At 30.4% G+C, this 18467-nt stretch overlaps 2 protein-coding genes across 12 annotated transcripts in view; one reads left to right on the top strand and one right to left on the bottom strand.

Annotated features, from left to right (window-relative positions):
* Nucleotides 1–664, top strand: part of LOC108912850 — an 88781-nt gene extending 88117 nt beyond the window's left edge. For all 11 annotated transcript variants that reach the window (XM_018718254.1, XM_018718253.1, XM_018718251.1 and 8 more), the window contains one exon: nt 12–664. In XM_018718254.1, the coding sequence (XP_018573770.1) occupies nt 12–176 (165 nt within the window). In that variant the 3' untranslated portion in view covers nt 177–664. The remainder of the gene's footprint in view (nt 1–11) is intronic.
* A 10858-nt stretch (nt 665–11522) lies between these two features.
* On the bottom strand, nt 11523–18024 carry LOC108912829 (leukocyte surface antigen CD53-like). The gene is made up of 5 exons (XM_018718222.2): nt 17700–18024; nt 16798–16995; nt 15498–15674; nt 13206–13379; nt 11523–12123 (listed from the first exon to the last, which is right to left on the bottom strand). The coding sequence occupies exons 1-5, from the start codon at nt 17757–17759 to the stop codon at nt 12010–12012; spliced, it is 723 nt and encodes a 240-aa protein (XP_018573738.1). The 5' UTR covers nt 17760–18024; the 3' UTR covers nt 11523–12009.
* Nucleotides 18025–18467: the final 443 nt, after the last annotated feature.

Genomic DNA, 18467 nt, shown 5'->3' with positions numbered 1-18467 from the left:
TATTTTTGCAGAAATATGCAACCCTATTCGAGAGCGAGCGCGTTGGTATGGTGGAATTGCCGTACATGAGCGAAGAAAGGCTTCAGAAAATGGGGGTGCCGTTGGGGCCTAGATTGAGAATAATGCAAGAGGCGCAAATTTCCGTTTGTAAGGATAATACTTTGTGTATAGTATAGACAAAATATTGTTAAATACAAAATAAGCCCAAGTTCAAGGTTTGCAATGAAAGGTAGATCTAAGTTAAATTAAAGTATGTACTGTTGAAACCTTATCAGTATCAACAGCAGATTAATTGGAATTTTCATAAAAAAATCTTGAAAGTGGCGGCTCATTAAGTTATATATTGTAGATTAGGTACCTAATGTTATGGCTACTAAGTAACTATTTATACAACGAAATAAGTATTTCGTATTCTAAAAAATTGTATATTTTTGTACTCATATATGTAGCTAGTAGGTAAAACAGTAAAGAGAATGTGGTTTTTTACCAATGTTGAGAATGGTTTGTGGATACTTACATGCATTTCAATTGTAATGAAGATTTGCCAATAATACCAAAGATATATTCTTTGTACTCGTACTTTCCATATGTAATTGTTTTTTTTATTTAATAAACATTGTAATATACCTGTGAGGTTTATTATTGCTGGCCTGTTAAGGTCCCTTAAAAGTACACCTACTCATATCCATTTTGGAAAAGTAATTGTCATTATAACATTTATATTTAGTAATACCATTTTGTTGTTCAATAAATAAATATGTCTACTTCTAAACTTCCATATAAATTGGTTTTATATACGTATTCCTACGTAATTCCTAATTTATTTTAGGTTTTTTAGAAAGGATAATCTCGATTAGCACAAAAAGGGTCACACCAGTGTCAGCGTCCGTAGTGGTGAGACAGTAAAAAAAAACACTGTAATTTGAAGTATTGCAATATTACGCCCAAGAGTACGATAACAGAAAAAATGCAGAGTGTTGGAAAAAAATTCAGGATACACCATTTTGGAAATCACATGTAAAGTTTTATCAGGTCACATATTAGGAGTTACCAGCAAATATATTAATATACAAGGTGATTCACAACTTATCCAAACAAATTTGGGAATAGATGCGGCATGAGAAATGGAGTCAATATCGTAAAAAAAATTTTGTAAAATCCTTATAGTTTCCGAGAAAAAAATTATTGAAGTTATAGTACATTCAACCACTACATAGCTGGACAACTGTAGTCTCTAGCGTCATTCGCAATACGCGTGGAGAGCCACGTGGCCTCAGCGACTCCGAATACTGAAATCCGATTTTGCAATCGTCGTTGCGATAGTGTTTACCTGTTATCTGTGGTGTTTACAATAGATTTTTAGTAGTTAGTGTCAAAAATGGTTTGCGTATATAGCGACTCGGAGTTGACGGATATCGTTTTAATTTATAGTGACAGACAACATTTGTATTATGGTGAAGCATTTGTGTTATGGTGAAGCAAGACAACATTTGTGTTAGTTCGTAGAAACTGAGTAAGATGGATCCAAATGTGTTTTCATGTTGGTGGATAAAATTTTGAAGAATTGTTGTTGTAACATCGGGTATGTCAAATGATTTTATTATTTAATAAAGGCAAAAGCAGTTGAATTTGCCGATATAAAATAGATGCTATAAAATACTATTTATTTATTTCCTTGCGAAAGTTTTTGTCTGTTTTTATCACACCGCCATGCCGGTCGCATTGTATTTGTAAGGGTCCCCTGTACATCCACAATTTTTTTTTGGATAAGTTCTGAATCACCCTGTATAGTTCATGCCACAACAATTTTTCATACTGTCCGTTGTTAGCAGTAGACGTTGAACAGTCATTTTCCCTATACAACTTAATATTAAGTGAAAAGCACGTAGTAATATGTTTTAATTCCTTCCAATATGCCACGGAAGCCTTGTCTCAACACTAAGGTTTATCGGGTAAGTGGTGTCATTTAAATTTATATAGGTACTTTATCCTCTACTTAGCCTTGCTCTTTGGTAATAGTACTATGTTGCGACATATTTTCTGAAAATATATTAATATTTTCATTCGTAATCTGACTTTATCCTCTACTTAGCCTTGCTCTTTGGTAATAGTACTATGTTGCGACATATTTTCTGAAAATATATTAATATTTTCATTCGTAATCTGACTACGGTCCTGTTAAACTCCGCGCCACACTAAGCCTAGTAATAATATTGAATAAAACATCTTTTGGAATATATTATGAAGTTAAATAAAAAAATTACTATAAAAACACGCCACTAATACTTTGACATAACTTGATATTATTTTTTCTTTAAAAAGTGGGGTGAAATTTATAAATTTAAAAATTAAAGTATTAATTTTAATTATTTAAAATCTAAAATAAAACAATATTACATTCGACAAATGCGATTTTCTTTGCAAATGTAGAAATAAAGTGCTTTTTGAAATTTTCTGGTAACAGTTCAATTTGAATTAAACTGAAAAATTATACTTACTCATAGAATAGAAATAAGTTTTTTTGTTCCAAAATATTTCAAGAAGAAAAAGTGCATTTTGATTTTTGTTTTATTATGAATTTATTTTTAACAATTTTCCAACTAATCATTTTTATTATATTAAAAGAATATATAACCATTTAATGCAGGATAATTTTGACGTCCTTATGTAAAAATTGCTGTATATTAAAACCGCTAATGAGGATAATAACTAATTTGAATTTTTATTTATATAACATGAATCTCATTCATGTCCTACCTTTAATATTTCTAAATAGTCCACATAATGATCGTCGGTGTATTGTGGAAAAGGAAATTTCCCATGTCTAAGGGCGTCAAGACGTCTGGCGCCGTTTGGTCTCAATCCAGCATCCAGTTCAATTGGCAAAGTCTTACTGGCGGGTTCAGTTTATTAAATGTTAAAAAGTCGAACGATTTTAAATAGTTTTAAAAATGTCGAAAAAATTTCTGTTCTGTTTCCCTCTGAAAAGTGGCGCTTGGGTTATGGCTTTTACAAATTTGGTAGGTATATTTTTTAAATTCTCTTAGTCAGAATGTAGTGTCGCATTTTCCAACTTTCATCAATTATTAACATATAAATTCTGTATAGCAGCATGTAGATAATAATAACTATGCAGAATGTGTCTATTCTAAAGAAAAATAAAAGTAGAAACAATTTTTGAGAGTAAGAAGTTTTATATATTATTTATTAGTAATTAGTGCTTTTATAGCAATATGTAATAATTCAAAGCAGTTGATATATTTAGTCCGGATTATGTATATTATAAAACGAAACCTGAGAAAAATTATTACAAATATTAACAGTCGGTTATGTACTTATTCATATTAACTGCTGTTGTTAGTAATGCTGTTTTTTCATTGATATGTCAAATAAAAATAAAAAATAGCAATACATTTCTAAAGAAAAATACGAGTCGTATATGTATATTTGATTTCAGGCTTTTGCTATAATTTTCATAGCAGGGAGCAGCGTTGAAATGTCCAAAGAACACACAAGCGAGGACAACCTCTATTTAATCCTGGGAATTATTATGGGAGTTTTCAATACATTTGCAGGAGTGATATTAATAATAGCTATGGTGAAGGTAAGGATAGTTTCCGCTTAGTAGTTTGGGATAATGTATATATATATATACATAATATCCTGCAGTTACAAATAGATCAACATATGATATGTTTTAGGGAAAGGAAAAATTAGTACTTCTCTACTTACTCCTAGAGTTATCCAATTTGATGATTTTAACAATATTTGCAGTTTTCAACATGTTCGAATATAAGTCTCTGATTCTGGGAGAACTTTTTTTAGTCTGCCGTAAGTACCAACGGTTTTTCTTTAAATAAATAAAAACGTATTTCTCAACTCGTAGAATTGCATCTTCTCCATTTACTATACTTGTTAAACAAGTTGTTAAACAATAAGCACTATTCACTGATGTTTTTAGCTTTTTCTAAATCTTCACAAAGCATTTGAAATGAAATTTATGAAATCTCTATTTTCCTTTTTTGAATAATTTTATGTAAAAAGTGTTAATATGACATTTAACAATTTTGACGCTACAGTTTCAAAACGTTGTTTTTTCTAAAAGTTTTGTATTTTTTATATAACACTTGGTATTTATTAATTTCATTAGTAAAGAGGCTACCTGATGAAACTTAATACTTTTGAAATAAAGTAAAATTGAAGACGAAATCAGTTTATAAAGAAATGGTTTGCATGATGCATGATTTCAAGATCATATTTGAAAAACGTATCTGCACTGAAAAAAAAAAGTATTTGGATCAAATGAGCAAATATTTTTAAAAGTGAAATATTAGCTGTAATCTATAATTTTTCTTAGAATTTATATAATTTGTAAATATATATAATTTAATTAAAATCTTTTGTAGTTTTGAACAGAAATGACAAATTGGCAAATGTAGCATATTATAATCAAACTTATGTTTTCTTGAAAGAAAATTGTAGCAGGTCACAGAATGGCGTAGGTGGAAAGTAGCGCGATAGATGGAGCCACTTACGCTCTGTGTAAACACATGTCCTTGTGAGTAACAACACTAAAGCAACAGGATCCTTCTAAGGACATGATGGGGACCATCAATAAGTCCCAAACCGACCTATGTCCTATGTCTGGTTGGTTAAACTTACGAAGGATCCTAGCTGTTGTACTAGGTGTTATGAGTTTGAAACAAAGTATTTTTTATTACTGAGAAATATTTATATCCAAGTATATTCTTAAAATAAGTATATACAATCATTTGACCAAAGCTATTCAAATTTGTATTAAACAAACGATACAATTAATATACAATACAAGACATGTTTCTATAAAATTTATGTAGATCATAAAATTAAGAATAGAATTCGTTTAACCGAAAATCGAATAGTATAACTGTTTATCTATTTTCAGTTGCTTTATGGTTCGGACTGTTCTCAATGGTTGGATACTACATGGAAATGGCCGAATACAATTCCGTGAAGTCGGGAGCCATAGAAATAACCTGTAATCCACACATCAACCCACTGATGGGGCTGCCCGAAAGGGCAATTGAAAGCACGGCGGTTTAAGAACACGGCCTTTTCCCAAATTTTCGAAAGCTACCAGGAAAATGGGTTAATGGCGTTGTTGTCACTTCTCCGAGTTTGATGTGATGACTAGATTTGTTTAAATATGTTCCGCACACTCTGAAAAGTAAAAATATGTGTTCTGGTCTAATATCATATTTTTTTTTTCTACTGGCGAAACTTAAGTCGATATATGTTTTCATTAAGTAATAGTAAAAAGTAAAAGAAACAAAGTTCTGTTTGGCAATAGTTTATTAGCGTGGTTAAATAAACAATTTTTTTATATTTATTTATTCATATCAAGTGTAAAACAATCGGAAAACCTTGAAAGTGTAGCGAGTTTGCCTTATACCCAGTGTTAAGTAAAAATTAAGCTAATTTAAGAAAAAGAACAAAATTAATTTTGACAATAGCTCAGGAAAGAACAATTTTTTATTCATTTTCTTTACGATGCAATAAAGACATTAAACTTCACTATCTTATAAAAAATTACGATTTATAAATTATTCAACGGTATAGAAATGGGAGATTTTTAACCCTGTGACCTTTGTCAGAGAAAGTGATTTGAATTTTATACCAAATTCAGAATCTTAATTATGTATAAGCAAAAGAGATGTTTATTTATTATAAAGAAATAAAAAATTATTAAAATAAAAGTTTATAATATAATAAATAAAATAAACTTTTACGTCAAGAACTAGCGAGAGTATAAACAAATATATATCCTTTTAAATTGATTTTTTAAATTTTGTCATTAGTATTTTTTGGATTCTATAACTCAGCTGATGAAAAAACGGGTAATCTTTTGATGAAATATATCTAAGAATTCAAATTATTTTCACTGGCGTAAAATTTACAATATGAAACAGAAACCACTACGCCACTGAGTAATTACCTCTATCGAAAATAATAGTTCAGTGGCCCCATTAGCTGACCAAAAACTAAACAAATCTGTTAGTTTGTTTCGGAGCTAAATCCAAAAAAAAAAATGTTTATTCAATTGACAGAGCTTGAGAGCATCAAAAACCAACATTTTTGATGATCTATCTGCTGCTATTTTTTCTATACTTTCTACGAGTCCCTTCCTATAGTCAAATTTTATTTAAATATAAATATTTCATTGAAACACTGAAAGCTTTAAAAAAACTTTGATAACTGACAATGATTTGTATTCCAGTTAAGGAATCTTTATTGTGAATATCATCCCATTCTAGAAGTGGCAGCACTGAATATTGAACTCAGCAATCCACTAAATTAACAAAACTGTTCTGTGAAAAGCGTATTACATTGCCATATTGATAATTTCACGATATACACATAATTATGATGTGAAACTCAAGATTGCAGCAATATCTAAATATTTTTATGATGTTTATTAAGCGAAATCTTTCGTTTATTGTAAAGTGACTTATGTATAAAAGAGTAGTTAATTAAATAAGCCTTTTCCAAATGTACTTTAATTTCATTCAAATCTCCCCTAACTAAAGTGCCAAATTGCCTCAATATAGATAAAATCAAGGTTAAAAAATAACAAAAAAATCCTAAGTCTGACCAAAGTCAACCACACCATAAAGGTTATTACATTGAATACGCCAACAACTGAAAAAATAAGAAAAGTAATATACCTATTAAGTTCTGAACATCACAGTTTTGATTTTAGAAACAGAAGTTTCAAACAGGTCTTTGAGAAACAATCTTGGACATTCGACTGGAAGTCTAAAGGCACCAAGTATTATGAATTGAACCTGGTACATTGAAGTCAAATTTGTCAAAATAATAATTTTCTTTTAGTAATCCATTTTGAATTAAACTGAAAAATTATACTTACATATATTAGTAGAAAACGGTCTCACGTTACAAAATATTTTACAAGACCAAATTATTTTAAGGAGAAAAAGTGCACATAATGATCGTCGGTGTTTTGTGGAAAAGGAAATTTCCCATGTCAAAGGGCGTCAAGACGTCTGGCGCCGTTTGGTTTCAATCCAGCATCCAGTTCAATTGGGAAAGCCCTACTGGTGGGTTGAGTTTATTAGATGTTAAAAAACCAAACGTTATTAAATAGTTTAAAAAATGGAGAAAAAGTTTCTGTACTGTCTCCCTCTGAAAAGTGGCGCTTGGGTTATGGCTTTTATTAATTTGGTAGGTACAATATTTTTAAATTTTCATAGTCAGACAAGTAATAGGAAATAGCATGTAAATGATAATAGTAACTATCCAAAATGTAACTATTGCAAAGCAAAACAAGTAACAGAATGTGTGTAGAAAAAATATTTAGCTGTCAGAGTTTTTGTCATTTATTAGTATATAGTGCCTTTACAGCAAGGTACAGGGTGTTTATTAACTACTTGTACAAACTTTAAATGGTGAATTTTTGACTAATTTTAAGGTAAAAAGTTCATATGAACATGGATCCGCAACGGCTTGATTCTTGAGATACAGTGTGTCCAAAAAAAATTTTATTTGATATTTTGATTATATATTTTTTTATGGAACACCCCCTCTTCGATTAGTAAAATCTCACGTAAGAATGGGTGGAGGGGGTTCTGGAAAATTTAGGGCCTCTTAGGTGGAGTGTGGGGGGTCAAATATTGAAATAAATTTATTTATTTATAATAATTTATTTTATTTCAGACTGTTGCTGCAATTTTCATAGCAAAAAGTAGCATTGAAATGTCCAAAGAACGTACACACGAACACAAAGTCTATTTAATTCTAGGCATTATTATGGGAGCTCTCAATACCTTTGCAGGGGTGATATTAATAATGGGTGTGGTGAAGGTAAGGGTAGTTTCCGCTTACAAAATATGGCATGAAATACTTACGTAAAAGGCTCATACTTTGGGAGAAAGTATACAGGGTGTACACTATTATTAACTCCTGAACCACGATAAAATTGAATAAATCATAAATTTGGCGTTTTTTGGGCTATAATAAAATCTCTTCAAGTATTATGCATCGTTGAACACGAAACTTAAACTGAAATATTTAATCTTTAATCTAATGGTGCAAAAATTCAATATGGCGTCCATATAAAAAAATCAAAAGTTGATTATAAAAACATAAGGATCTAGGAGGCCTGGAAGATGTTACAACCCTGCAATAGATAGAGCTTATGGTCTTTTGTATACATACCGATTTTCATTATTCTACTTTCAATAATAAAAAAGATATGGAGGTGATAAGAAAAGCCAAGTTTTCAGTTTTTTCAGCTTATTTCAGGAACGGTACAACTTACCTTCAATTTCTTTTCATAATCCGAAATAGCATGAAAATATGCAACTTTTCGGTAATTTAGCCAACCTTGTATATCTAGTTTAGGAGATATCTACTAATGGTGTATATCTTAAAAGTGACCACCCTGTATGTGTAAAATTAAAAAATTTGAATTTTGAGTAAATGAATATATGACGTGTTTTAGGGAAAAGCAGAATTAGTTCTTCTCTATTTACTCTTAGAGTTGTCCAATTTGATAAGTTTAACAATATTTGTCTTTTTCAACATGTTGGCATATAAATCTCTCGTTCTGGGAGAACTCTTTCTAGGCTGCAGTAAGTACTAAGAGTTTTTTTTAATAAATACATATTTCACTAACTTGTAGAATTATGCAATCTTCCCCATTTACTTTACTTGATAATTTAATGCGTATTTTGAAACAACATAGTTAGAAACACAGTGAAGACCTCTTCAAGGGAGCTATAATACGATTTCTAAATCTTTCAATTTCAATGATTTTGAAAAAATATTTATAATGAAAATAATGTTGAAATTCGAATAGTATTGTCAGTGATGCAATGTCTCACTTTTTACGTATTTTCAGTTGCTTTGTGGTTTGGACTGATCTCAATGGTTGGATACTATACGCAAATGGCTGAATGCAACCCTGTGAAGTCGGGAACCATGGAAATAACTTGTAATCCACACATCAACCCACCGATGGAACTGCCCGAAAGGGCAATAGAAAGCACGGCGGTTTAAAAACACTGCATATCCCGAATTTTAGAAAGTTACAAGGGAAATTAGTTAATGGCGTTGTTGTCACTTTTGCGAGTTTGATACGGTGACTTTTTTAAAATAATATGATAAGGACGTTAAACTACACTGTTTGATAAAAGTTTATAATTTGTAAATTATTCAGCAGCATAGAAATGGGAAATTTTTAACCCTGTGACTTGTGTCAGCGAAAATGATTTGAATTTTATATCAAATTCAGAATCTTAAATATTTGTAAGCAAAAGATGTTTATTTATTACGCTAAGTGATACTATTTTTGAGTTATAGTGCTTGAAATGTAATATGTAATAACAAAATTAAAATGAAAAAATTATTAAAATAAAAGTTTATAATATAATAAATCAAATGAACTCTTACGTCAAGAACTAGCAAGAGTATAAACAAATAAATCTTTTTCAATTATTTTTTTTTAAATTATTTAACTTTTTAACTCATTTTTATCACATTATAGGTATACAAAATAATGCTGAGCTGCTTGTTCTCTGTCTTTAGTATTTTTTGGGTTCTATAATTCAAAAACAACGCTTAGTTGATGAAAAAATAGGTAATCTTTTGTTTAAATAAAGCTAAGAATTATTCACAATGAGGTTATAATTAAAATTGTTTTGACTGACATAAAATTTACAATATACAACAGGTTAGGAACCACTAATATTTACCTATGTCAAAAATAATAGTTTAGGGGCCCCATTACATGATCAAAAACTACAGAAAACTGTTAATTTATTTCTGAGCTATTTCCAAAATTATGTTTTTTAATTCAACACCTTGTAACTTTTAATAACTGGCAGGGGCTGACAGCATAAAAAAGCAGTTTTGTTACATTTTTGATGCTCAATCTCCTGCCAATTTTTTTATGCTTGCTATGAATCCCTCTGTACGTTAAAGTTTTATTTAAATGTTAAAATCCTAAAATAACTGAAGCACTGAAAATTGAACTCAGCAATCCACTAAATTAACAAAACTGTTCTGTGAAAAGCATATTACATTGCCATATTGATAATTTCACGATATACACATAATTATGATGTGAAACTCAGGAATACAGCAATATCTAAATATATTTTTATATTTATTAAGCGAAATTCGTTTACTGTAAAGTGACTGTATAAGAGATAGTTCTTTAATAATAAACATTTTCCAAATGTCCAAACATTTTATTAAAATCTCCCCAAACTAAAGTGCCAAACAGTCTCTGTACAGATGGAATCAAGGTTAAAAAAAACAGAAAAATCCTAAGTCTGTGACCAAAATCAACCACACCATAAAGGATATTACATTGAATACACCAACAAGTGAAAATATAAGAAAAGAAATATACCCACTAAGTTCCTAACATCATAGTTTTGATTTTAAAAACAGAAATTTCAAACAGGACCTGGAGAAACAATCTTGGACATTTGATTGAAAGTATAAAGAGGCCACAGTATTATGAATTTAACTTGCTACATTGAATTCAAGTCTGGTCCAGACTTCAGGACAATATATTAAGGAATTAGCAATTTTGTACAGTACATTAACAGAAAAAAAGAGTCGACAAGTGTCGAGACTGTCAACTTTGTACTCGGCTAATAAGTCATGGGGTGTCCTATAAATGAACAGAATTTATGTGACATAATAAGCATGCTTTAAAAATTTTCTATGTACATTTTCTGCCGTATGGCTTTTGTCATATTTGGGATACCAGACTGAGGATTACTATTCTAATCTGGAAAATAAAAATTGGGTCTTGGGAGATCAGCATCATTTTTGTATAAGGAAAGATGAATATACTCGGCTTGCGGGAAAATCACAAAAACACGCAATTCTGCATTTAGTTATTACGTAGCAACAAAAACGTAGGTAGAAATTTGTTTTGCCGGCAAATATCCTTCGGGAACGCCTGTATAACTAGATTCAGAAAGTTTTAATTGGGTTCAAAAAAACTCGCTGCGAAATCTGGAGAGAATACCTGAATGCCAATGGAAAATTTAACGAGCAAAAAGCGAAAAACAGGAATAATTTTGAATAATTTTCATGAGCAGATAAGGATACAAAAAATAAAGCACCTTGTGGAACATATAAATGAGTTGAATATAAAAGTGAATACACTGATTTAAAACAACTTTTTCTATTGTATATGTGAAAATAAAGATTTTCTCACGACTTACCCGATAGGAATCGATATTTTTCCTCTCTTGGGACAAAAATATTTTTGTCCCTAAATTTGCTTGTCACTTAATAAAGTGCTCATTGAAAAAAATGCTTCTTCGATCCTATTTCGTCTGACATGAGTTAAATTCCAAACCGTCTGGTTAACGAAGATATCATGATCCTTCAGTTACAGGTGCTGAAATAAGTAGCAGGTATTAAATTAAAACACAGTTTTTCCAGTAATACACTTCCAATTTTTTTTTTTATCAAAATATATGTTTACAATAAGTTATTTGTATTGTGAAATACCTACAATAATTTATTCGGAAACCTATAACATAAAATATCACATATTCATACAAATATTTGTACATCTCCATGAGTGTTAAACAAATATGCTACGCTAACAATAAGTTATTTACAGGAAAATAATATAAAAATTAGATTGCACTATTTCTCTTAAATACTACTTTAATTAATTTTATTTGGAATTTATCTGTTTTGGAATTTGTTTGTGCTTTATTTGGAACATTTACATAACCTTCAAATTCCTACAGAAACTGAAATTGAGGTAAGAGTATTTGTCCTTGAAGAACATGGTTGGTTGGTTAATTTCCTGCTCATATCATGAGTTTATTTTCTCAATAGATTTTTGACAGCTAAACATAAAAACAAAACGCGTTTCTTCACACGACCAACCACTGCATGAAATTTTTGGAAGAACGGATCCATATTTCACATACTATACATTGCACTGCTTCCCTCATCAAATTAAAATTTATATCAAATCACTCCATTCCCAAAATGGTACACTGAATATGCCTTCCCACACTGATATCGTCTCTTATTGTTCTTGAGGTAGTTAGCAAATGCTAGTGATATGATTGAACCAGATATCTGAAAACGAAATAATAATTTTCACAGTTTTTCAATTCCAGTCAATTTTTATTGTAAATGTTGCAGGGGCAGGGGATGTCCACAGTATAATACGTGATAGGATAGATGTGTTGTAGATACTGGTAGTGTTATTCCTAGGCCTCAATGAGGATCGGAACAATGAATTCGTGAAAAAGAGAAAATACTACATCTTGTTGACGATAATTCCAGTACAAGTACAAGAATAATTGTCCGTCAAACGAGCGTGTTTAAGTCAAATGTACGTAAAATACTTAGATGACAATTATTGTACGCCTGATGTATCCAATGTGCGGAAGCTGCAGTAATAGATGTTCTTCATCGATTGTGGTTTATAGAAGGAAATTGCAATAATTTTATTGACAAAATTCTAGTCACAGATGAGACTTAAACAAATATATTTAGAAACCTTGGATTGAAGGAAATGGACCATATCATTGATGAATACGTTTAATTCTGGGTTCATACAAAATTGTTGGTATATTGCAATGAAATGGAACCAAAGAACAATTTTTAATTTTACTCAGAAAATAAAAATAGTACCATCAGTTTCCAATGTTTATAAGACAATTGGATAACTTAAGTTTTTAGTAAAAGTAAAAATTTGTCTTTCACTTTATTTCTTAATATCGTTGAAATGCAATTAGGTCTTATTTCGCATAAGACTTTTGCATATTTTGAAATTTTCTATTACATACGGCACTTATATCGTGGACACCCTGTATATTCCTGAAACAGCATTTATGTCTCAGTTCAATCTAATATTCCAAGAGTTAGTAATTTCAAAATCATTAAACAAATTTGATATGACAAGCGAAGATGTAAAATTAACTTTTTCCATGTGTAAAACACAAACAAATTTGGTAGGACGTCAATCTAAATGATGTATTACTTGAATAACATTAAATAGGTATTAATTTTACAGGAGTAATTTCATTATACTTTAAACAAAATCTTATAAAAAGTTGCTAGTTGTACTGAAATTTATTTATTTTTCATAGTTTTCTGTTCACTATTAAATTCTGTTACATAAAATATGGCAGTTTATAACAAAAAAAACTTACCTCGGTAATAGAAAGAGTTAGTGACATGATTCCTACGATTCTAAGGCAGTGATTCACATATTTTGAGACCAGGGCAGGGCAGGGTTCCTTATAAACATTTTTCGTATCAGTCTCAAAACAACTTCTAGGAATTACGGTCCAGTACGTGGGTCCGTTCATTCCACAACACCTGAGCTAGAAATTGTATCAAAATTAAGATATTTTCTTTTTTTAAGTCGAAATTATTTCGACAGTATCCACTTCAGATATATGATGACATGGTCGTACCTATATTAATAAAAATATTATGCAAAAACCTAATAATACTAATAATATAGGCAACTCGTAATACAAATTCGATCACATAGTGTTGCTCTAGAATCTATAATAATTATGTAAAACGGATGTGCTCTTTCATTAGTAATTTCAATACGATGGAGTCAATAGAGCCAACAAGAGATTTAATTTTTTTAATCAATATATTGATGAAATCCATCACATCAAAATGATTAATGAAAGAGCAACTATTACTACATTAATATCATTCCAAATAATTAATACTATTTTGTATCTTTGAAATGGATTTACTTAATATTGATTGGTTTCATAATTAAAAATAAAATAAGTTTAATAAATTTAGTGTTCTCTATAATGAAAATATTAATTCGATGACATCGTATGGAATAAAAATACGAACCACGTACACGGAATGTCACATTCTTCATTGGACACCATGTATTATTTTCTGATCTTTTGATTATCTGATTTTTCGGAAAATATAAATCGTTATTAGTTAGTAGAAAAGATATACAGATAATTTTTTTTATAACGAATGTACTTAAAATGATAAGGTGTATTAAGTCAAGTTCAATATAATTATTTCGATTGAGGTGTAAAATCTATCCATTAAAAATTACTTGAATGGAACAAAAAATGAGGTTAAAAACTAAGCAAATGTAGAAGTACAAACAAAACCTGCAGATTACACATTCATACAATCACTACAAATTTTACTACACACAGTACGAGGGAAACAAACACGATTTTGTTGATAATATCAATTTTCCGACCAGTTAAAACTGCATAACATCTTTGCCTCTGTTCACTTCTTTAGTTTAGTAATAATAGTAATAATAATCATCTTCCTTAACATCAATGTCATTATTTTAATCCGTCCGAAATAATTCCTTTGGTCTTCAAATTAAACATCAATATTTTCTTTCAATTGGTCACCTTCTGCAAAATGACGTCTCTTGACGAGCTGCTTCAAATTAGCAAATAAAAATAAATCAGACATAAGCAAATGCGGAGCATGTAGTTTACAGAAGTGACAGAGGATGGTTTAGACTTTGGTTACTTTGTAAACTCATACATTATCGTGATGACGAAATTTTTTTGACACAAGCCTGTAAGTTTTTGGTCAATAGCCTTACTTATTGTTAACGTAAACTGTTATTTTAGTCTCCTTTGGCATATATCGTACAAGAATAATTTCTGCATGGTTTCAAAAACCTCTTAACTGAAAATTGTGTGCCATCCTTTGTTTTGGAGGCGAAGAAAAAAGTCCACATCTAAAATTTCGAATGGTTTTGAGAAAAATTATGTCTAAACAGTTTTTGTTGTGTTGAACTCAACTTGTTGAAACTTTACTCATGTTTCCATTTCCATGTAATCAAGATTGGTTGCGCCTGAAGATGCTCCACTTTTTGGATTTTCGATATATTCACAACACCAGCTAAATAAGTCTTGGCCAATATTTTACTTTAGATATGATAGAACTCCGATTGTTCCTTTGTAAAAAAAAAGGATAACAGTGCAATTCTCACGAATTGCAATCAAATTTCGACACAAATAGGAAAGGTTATCACTATCGAACGTTACTAGGCAACACAACAATCATGGCTAGGTAGATTAATTTTCTAATATCCCTCGTATGTGAAAGCAATTTTAGTTGAATCATGCACTCAGTCAGGTTTAATTAGACAATAATTTCAATTTAGCATGGAATTTTACACTTTTAACAATTTTGATATAACCTACGCATAAGTGAATATTTGTATTCAAAAATAACAATTTCAATTTATTAAAACAGGGGAATATCACTTAACGTTTACACTGAGATTAAGCAGGATATTGCGAAACGCATAAAATATTATACACAGATCAGACAGATTTGCTACTTATTATTTTAAAATCTAAGTTTTTGAACTAAAAATATTTCGTTACTAACTATAAAAAGAAACTCACACTGTAACTCTGTGATTATAATTCCCGTGCGAGAATTTTTATTGAAAAAAAATTGTATTGGCTTACCCTATGCTGAATTAAGTCAACAATCTCCTTATTTTCATAAATTTGATAGTTACTAAATACGTCATTTAAGGTATCATTTAATTGTCGGTCAAACAGACACCTGTCGTTTATTTGGAAGAAGGATGAGATACCTACAGCCACTTGTAAGCCGAAAACCAACAACAGAATCGCTCCATACTGGAAAAAAAAACAAAACTGTTACTGTGAAAGGAAAATAAATTCACTTCTGTAAGTAGAATAAGCTGTGATGGTCATTTCATTAAAAGAGGTTCAGTTTAAATACACTCTGGACGACCAATGATAATAGTTATTTATTGTATAAGAGTTTTAAGTAGCGTTTTGTCCACGCAAGAACGTTTAAACGCGAATACGTTGTTCTGGCGTTTAATATTCTTGAGTGGATAAAAGGCAATTAAAACACGAATGCAACACAACGTTCAAATATTCGCACGAGTTGATATTTCTTACCAGTATTCAATGAAACGTGGTAGGTTTTGTTATACCTATTGAATGCTATAGTACGTTGTTTATTATCAATTATTTAATAAACAGTTCTATCTGAATTTGGTAAAATTGTAAGAAAGTAATTGTGTGGATGTTTTTGAAGAAGCTCAACAAGCAATTTTCCATTTATTACCAGCGAAATCCAGGGAACATTACGAAAAAGTGTTCGTCGAATTTAACGAATGGAAGGAGAAACGGAGAGTAATGACAATAAATGAAATCATGCTATCGTATTTTTTAAATTTGAAGAAAAAATATGCAATTTCATCTATGCTGGTGAAGTAGTCGATGTTGAAGGCAACTATAAAACAAACATATTTCCTGCTTATTTGTAGAGTGAATCGAGAGGATACAAAGCAAAAAAAGCTATAGTATTGGAAAGATATTGAAGAATTTGAGAATTAGTGATGTACAGGACGTTGGCAGTTACCTTCTTGTTCCAATACTTGACCAAGACGGGCATTTCAAGAAAGTTATGTTGATGAGTCTATATCTAACTTGATATCGCAAGGAAAATCCAAGGAAAATATAACTGCTCCTTACAAGAAGAGGCATCCGTAACTTTTGCAAATTCTTCACAATTAAATAATAATATGAATTGGATATTATAACTTGGAACGATTTTATTTTTAAAATTAGAAGATGAATATAATTATCAAACGGTGTATAATTGCAGGCGCTAATTATTTTTTAATAACAGGCTTTTAAATTTGATTTGATACTAAACGTAATAATTTAAGTGATATTATTTGCATGTTATATTAGCTTTGATTAGTATAATGTAACGTATACTTACGACAGTCAAAAAACTTGTTTTTTCCGTGATACATCCATAACAACCAAAAACGGCAACTGCGATAATGACTGAACCAAGAGGAATAGTAAGTACAGGGATCAGTACTATATTATGATAATCTTTAGGTATGACATAAGTGACTTCTTCGAGATTTACTTTGTAAACTATTCCTATGGAAATTACAGATATTCCGACAAGCTGAAAAAAGAAATGGATATTAATTAAAAGTAGTTTGAATGATAAAATTTATAAAACATACTCTACTTTCCTTGGATTTTGCAAATAATTCTCTAATTGCCCATCATTTTAGACTTTGTATAATTGTAAAAGTTTTAGTGATATTTATCTTATCAAATCACTTTAATTAAAATTAGTCTACAGAAATTTTAGGTTCATTTTTATATTTAATTAATTGGCTTGTATATCGATAATATTTTTTTTATTAGTTACTGGAAATTAGTCATAATTACACCCAATATTTCACAAAATATATTTGAAGGCTTTAAAAAACCAATTTCTGTGTTGATACAGCTTGATCTTAAATTGAAAACGTTCAAAAATAACTTTAACCAATAAATTTATCTGGCGGTTCTATTTCTATTTCCCACAACGTTTGTTTTAGTCTAGTGTCAGAATAAAAGATAATTTACAACAAAATTTTATACATAGACTGGAAATGACAATTTACCGTAGTGTATTGCCACAAGTTCTGTTTACTATTTACATTGGTACTCCTCCAAATTCGTTAAGTAACGGTAAATAATTTATAAATAGTACTTGCAAAATACTCTGCAATAATGACTGTCATTAAACTTTATTTTATTATCGGTCAATCGCTAGGCTGGGTGTTTTTTTATTCATTTATGCAAATTCCGAGATTTGTTCAAGTTAACTGTACTTACTGCGAGGAAAAAATTAGCCCAAAACACTAAACACTTCACTATATCATCGTCGCAACCCATTTTACATATTTTTACAAACACAAATAAATTCGTTTTTCTTATCGATCACAGATAATTCGTTATCGGAATTACGGAAACCCTATTAATTTATTTGCCGTTGGCTTCGAATATAGATGGAGACTGAGGATTAAGATTGTTTTTTATCAGGGAAGTTTATTTTCTTTCACGCGTGATCCGGCAACCATAGCCGGGAGTTTGCACTACTTATGGCCAGCAAATTGCGGATTAACTCCATTTGGATGAAGATTTTTTACAGCGACCGGCGTATTCACTTTGCATAAAAAATGTAACAGACACATCTTTAAAGTTATTGGAAAATGAAATGAATACTTCATTATCACATCCTAATCAACTTGATCTTAACATTGGCTGTTTCTGAACGAGTTTACGTGTTTCAAATATGAGTGGTGGGGCAAGGGAGAGGGGAACGTAGCTTTCCACAGCCAAGTTTGATCTTACAAAAATCCTTCTGACCTCTTTCAGAACTTGGCAACTATAAGAAATATAAGAACAGACGTAGAATCCAAAACTCTTCTTCTGCTAGTAACAATGCAGCAAACACTCTTCTTGTTTGTTTGCCACAAGTTAAAAACAAATAATGAATCATTTAAAATTTCAAGCAAGCATTTAGAGTGGTTACTGGTTGTGTTCGTCTTCTGGAAATGGTTCCCAGTGCTGGTAATGCATATGGCAAGCCACAAGTAGCTG

The sequence above is a fragment of the Anoplophora glabripennis genome, unplaced genomic scaffold (genome assembly GCF_000390285.2).
Source record: "Anoplophora glabripennis isolate ALB-LARVAE unplaced genomic scaffold, Agla_2.0 scaffold321, whole genome shotgun sequence".
NCBI lineage: Eukaryota > Metazoa > Arthropoda > Insecta > Coleoptera > Cerambycidae > Anoplophora > Anoplophora glabripennis.
This window is presented reverse-complemented; position numbering and strand designations above follow the sequence as displayed.

Excerpts from the sequence above, each read along its gene's own strand:
- LOC108912829 (XM_018718222.2), bottom strand. The coding sequence starts at position 17,759 with ATGGGTTGCGACGATGATATAGTGAAGTGTTTAGTGTTTTGGGCTAAT. Across the intron at positions 15,675-16,797 it reads AAACAAGTTTTTTGACTGTC|TATGGAGCGATTCTGTTGTT; the intron begins GTAAGTATACGT and ends TTTTTTTTCCAG. Across the intron at positions 12,124-13,205 it reads TAACTCTTTCTATTACCGAG|ATATCTGGTTCAATCATATC; the intron begins GTAAGTTTTTTT and ends TTTCGTTTTCAG.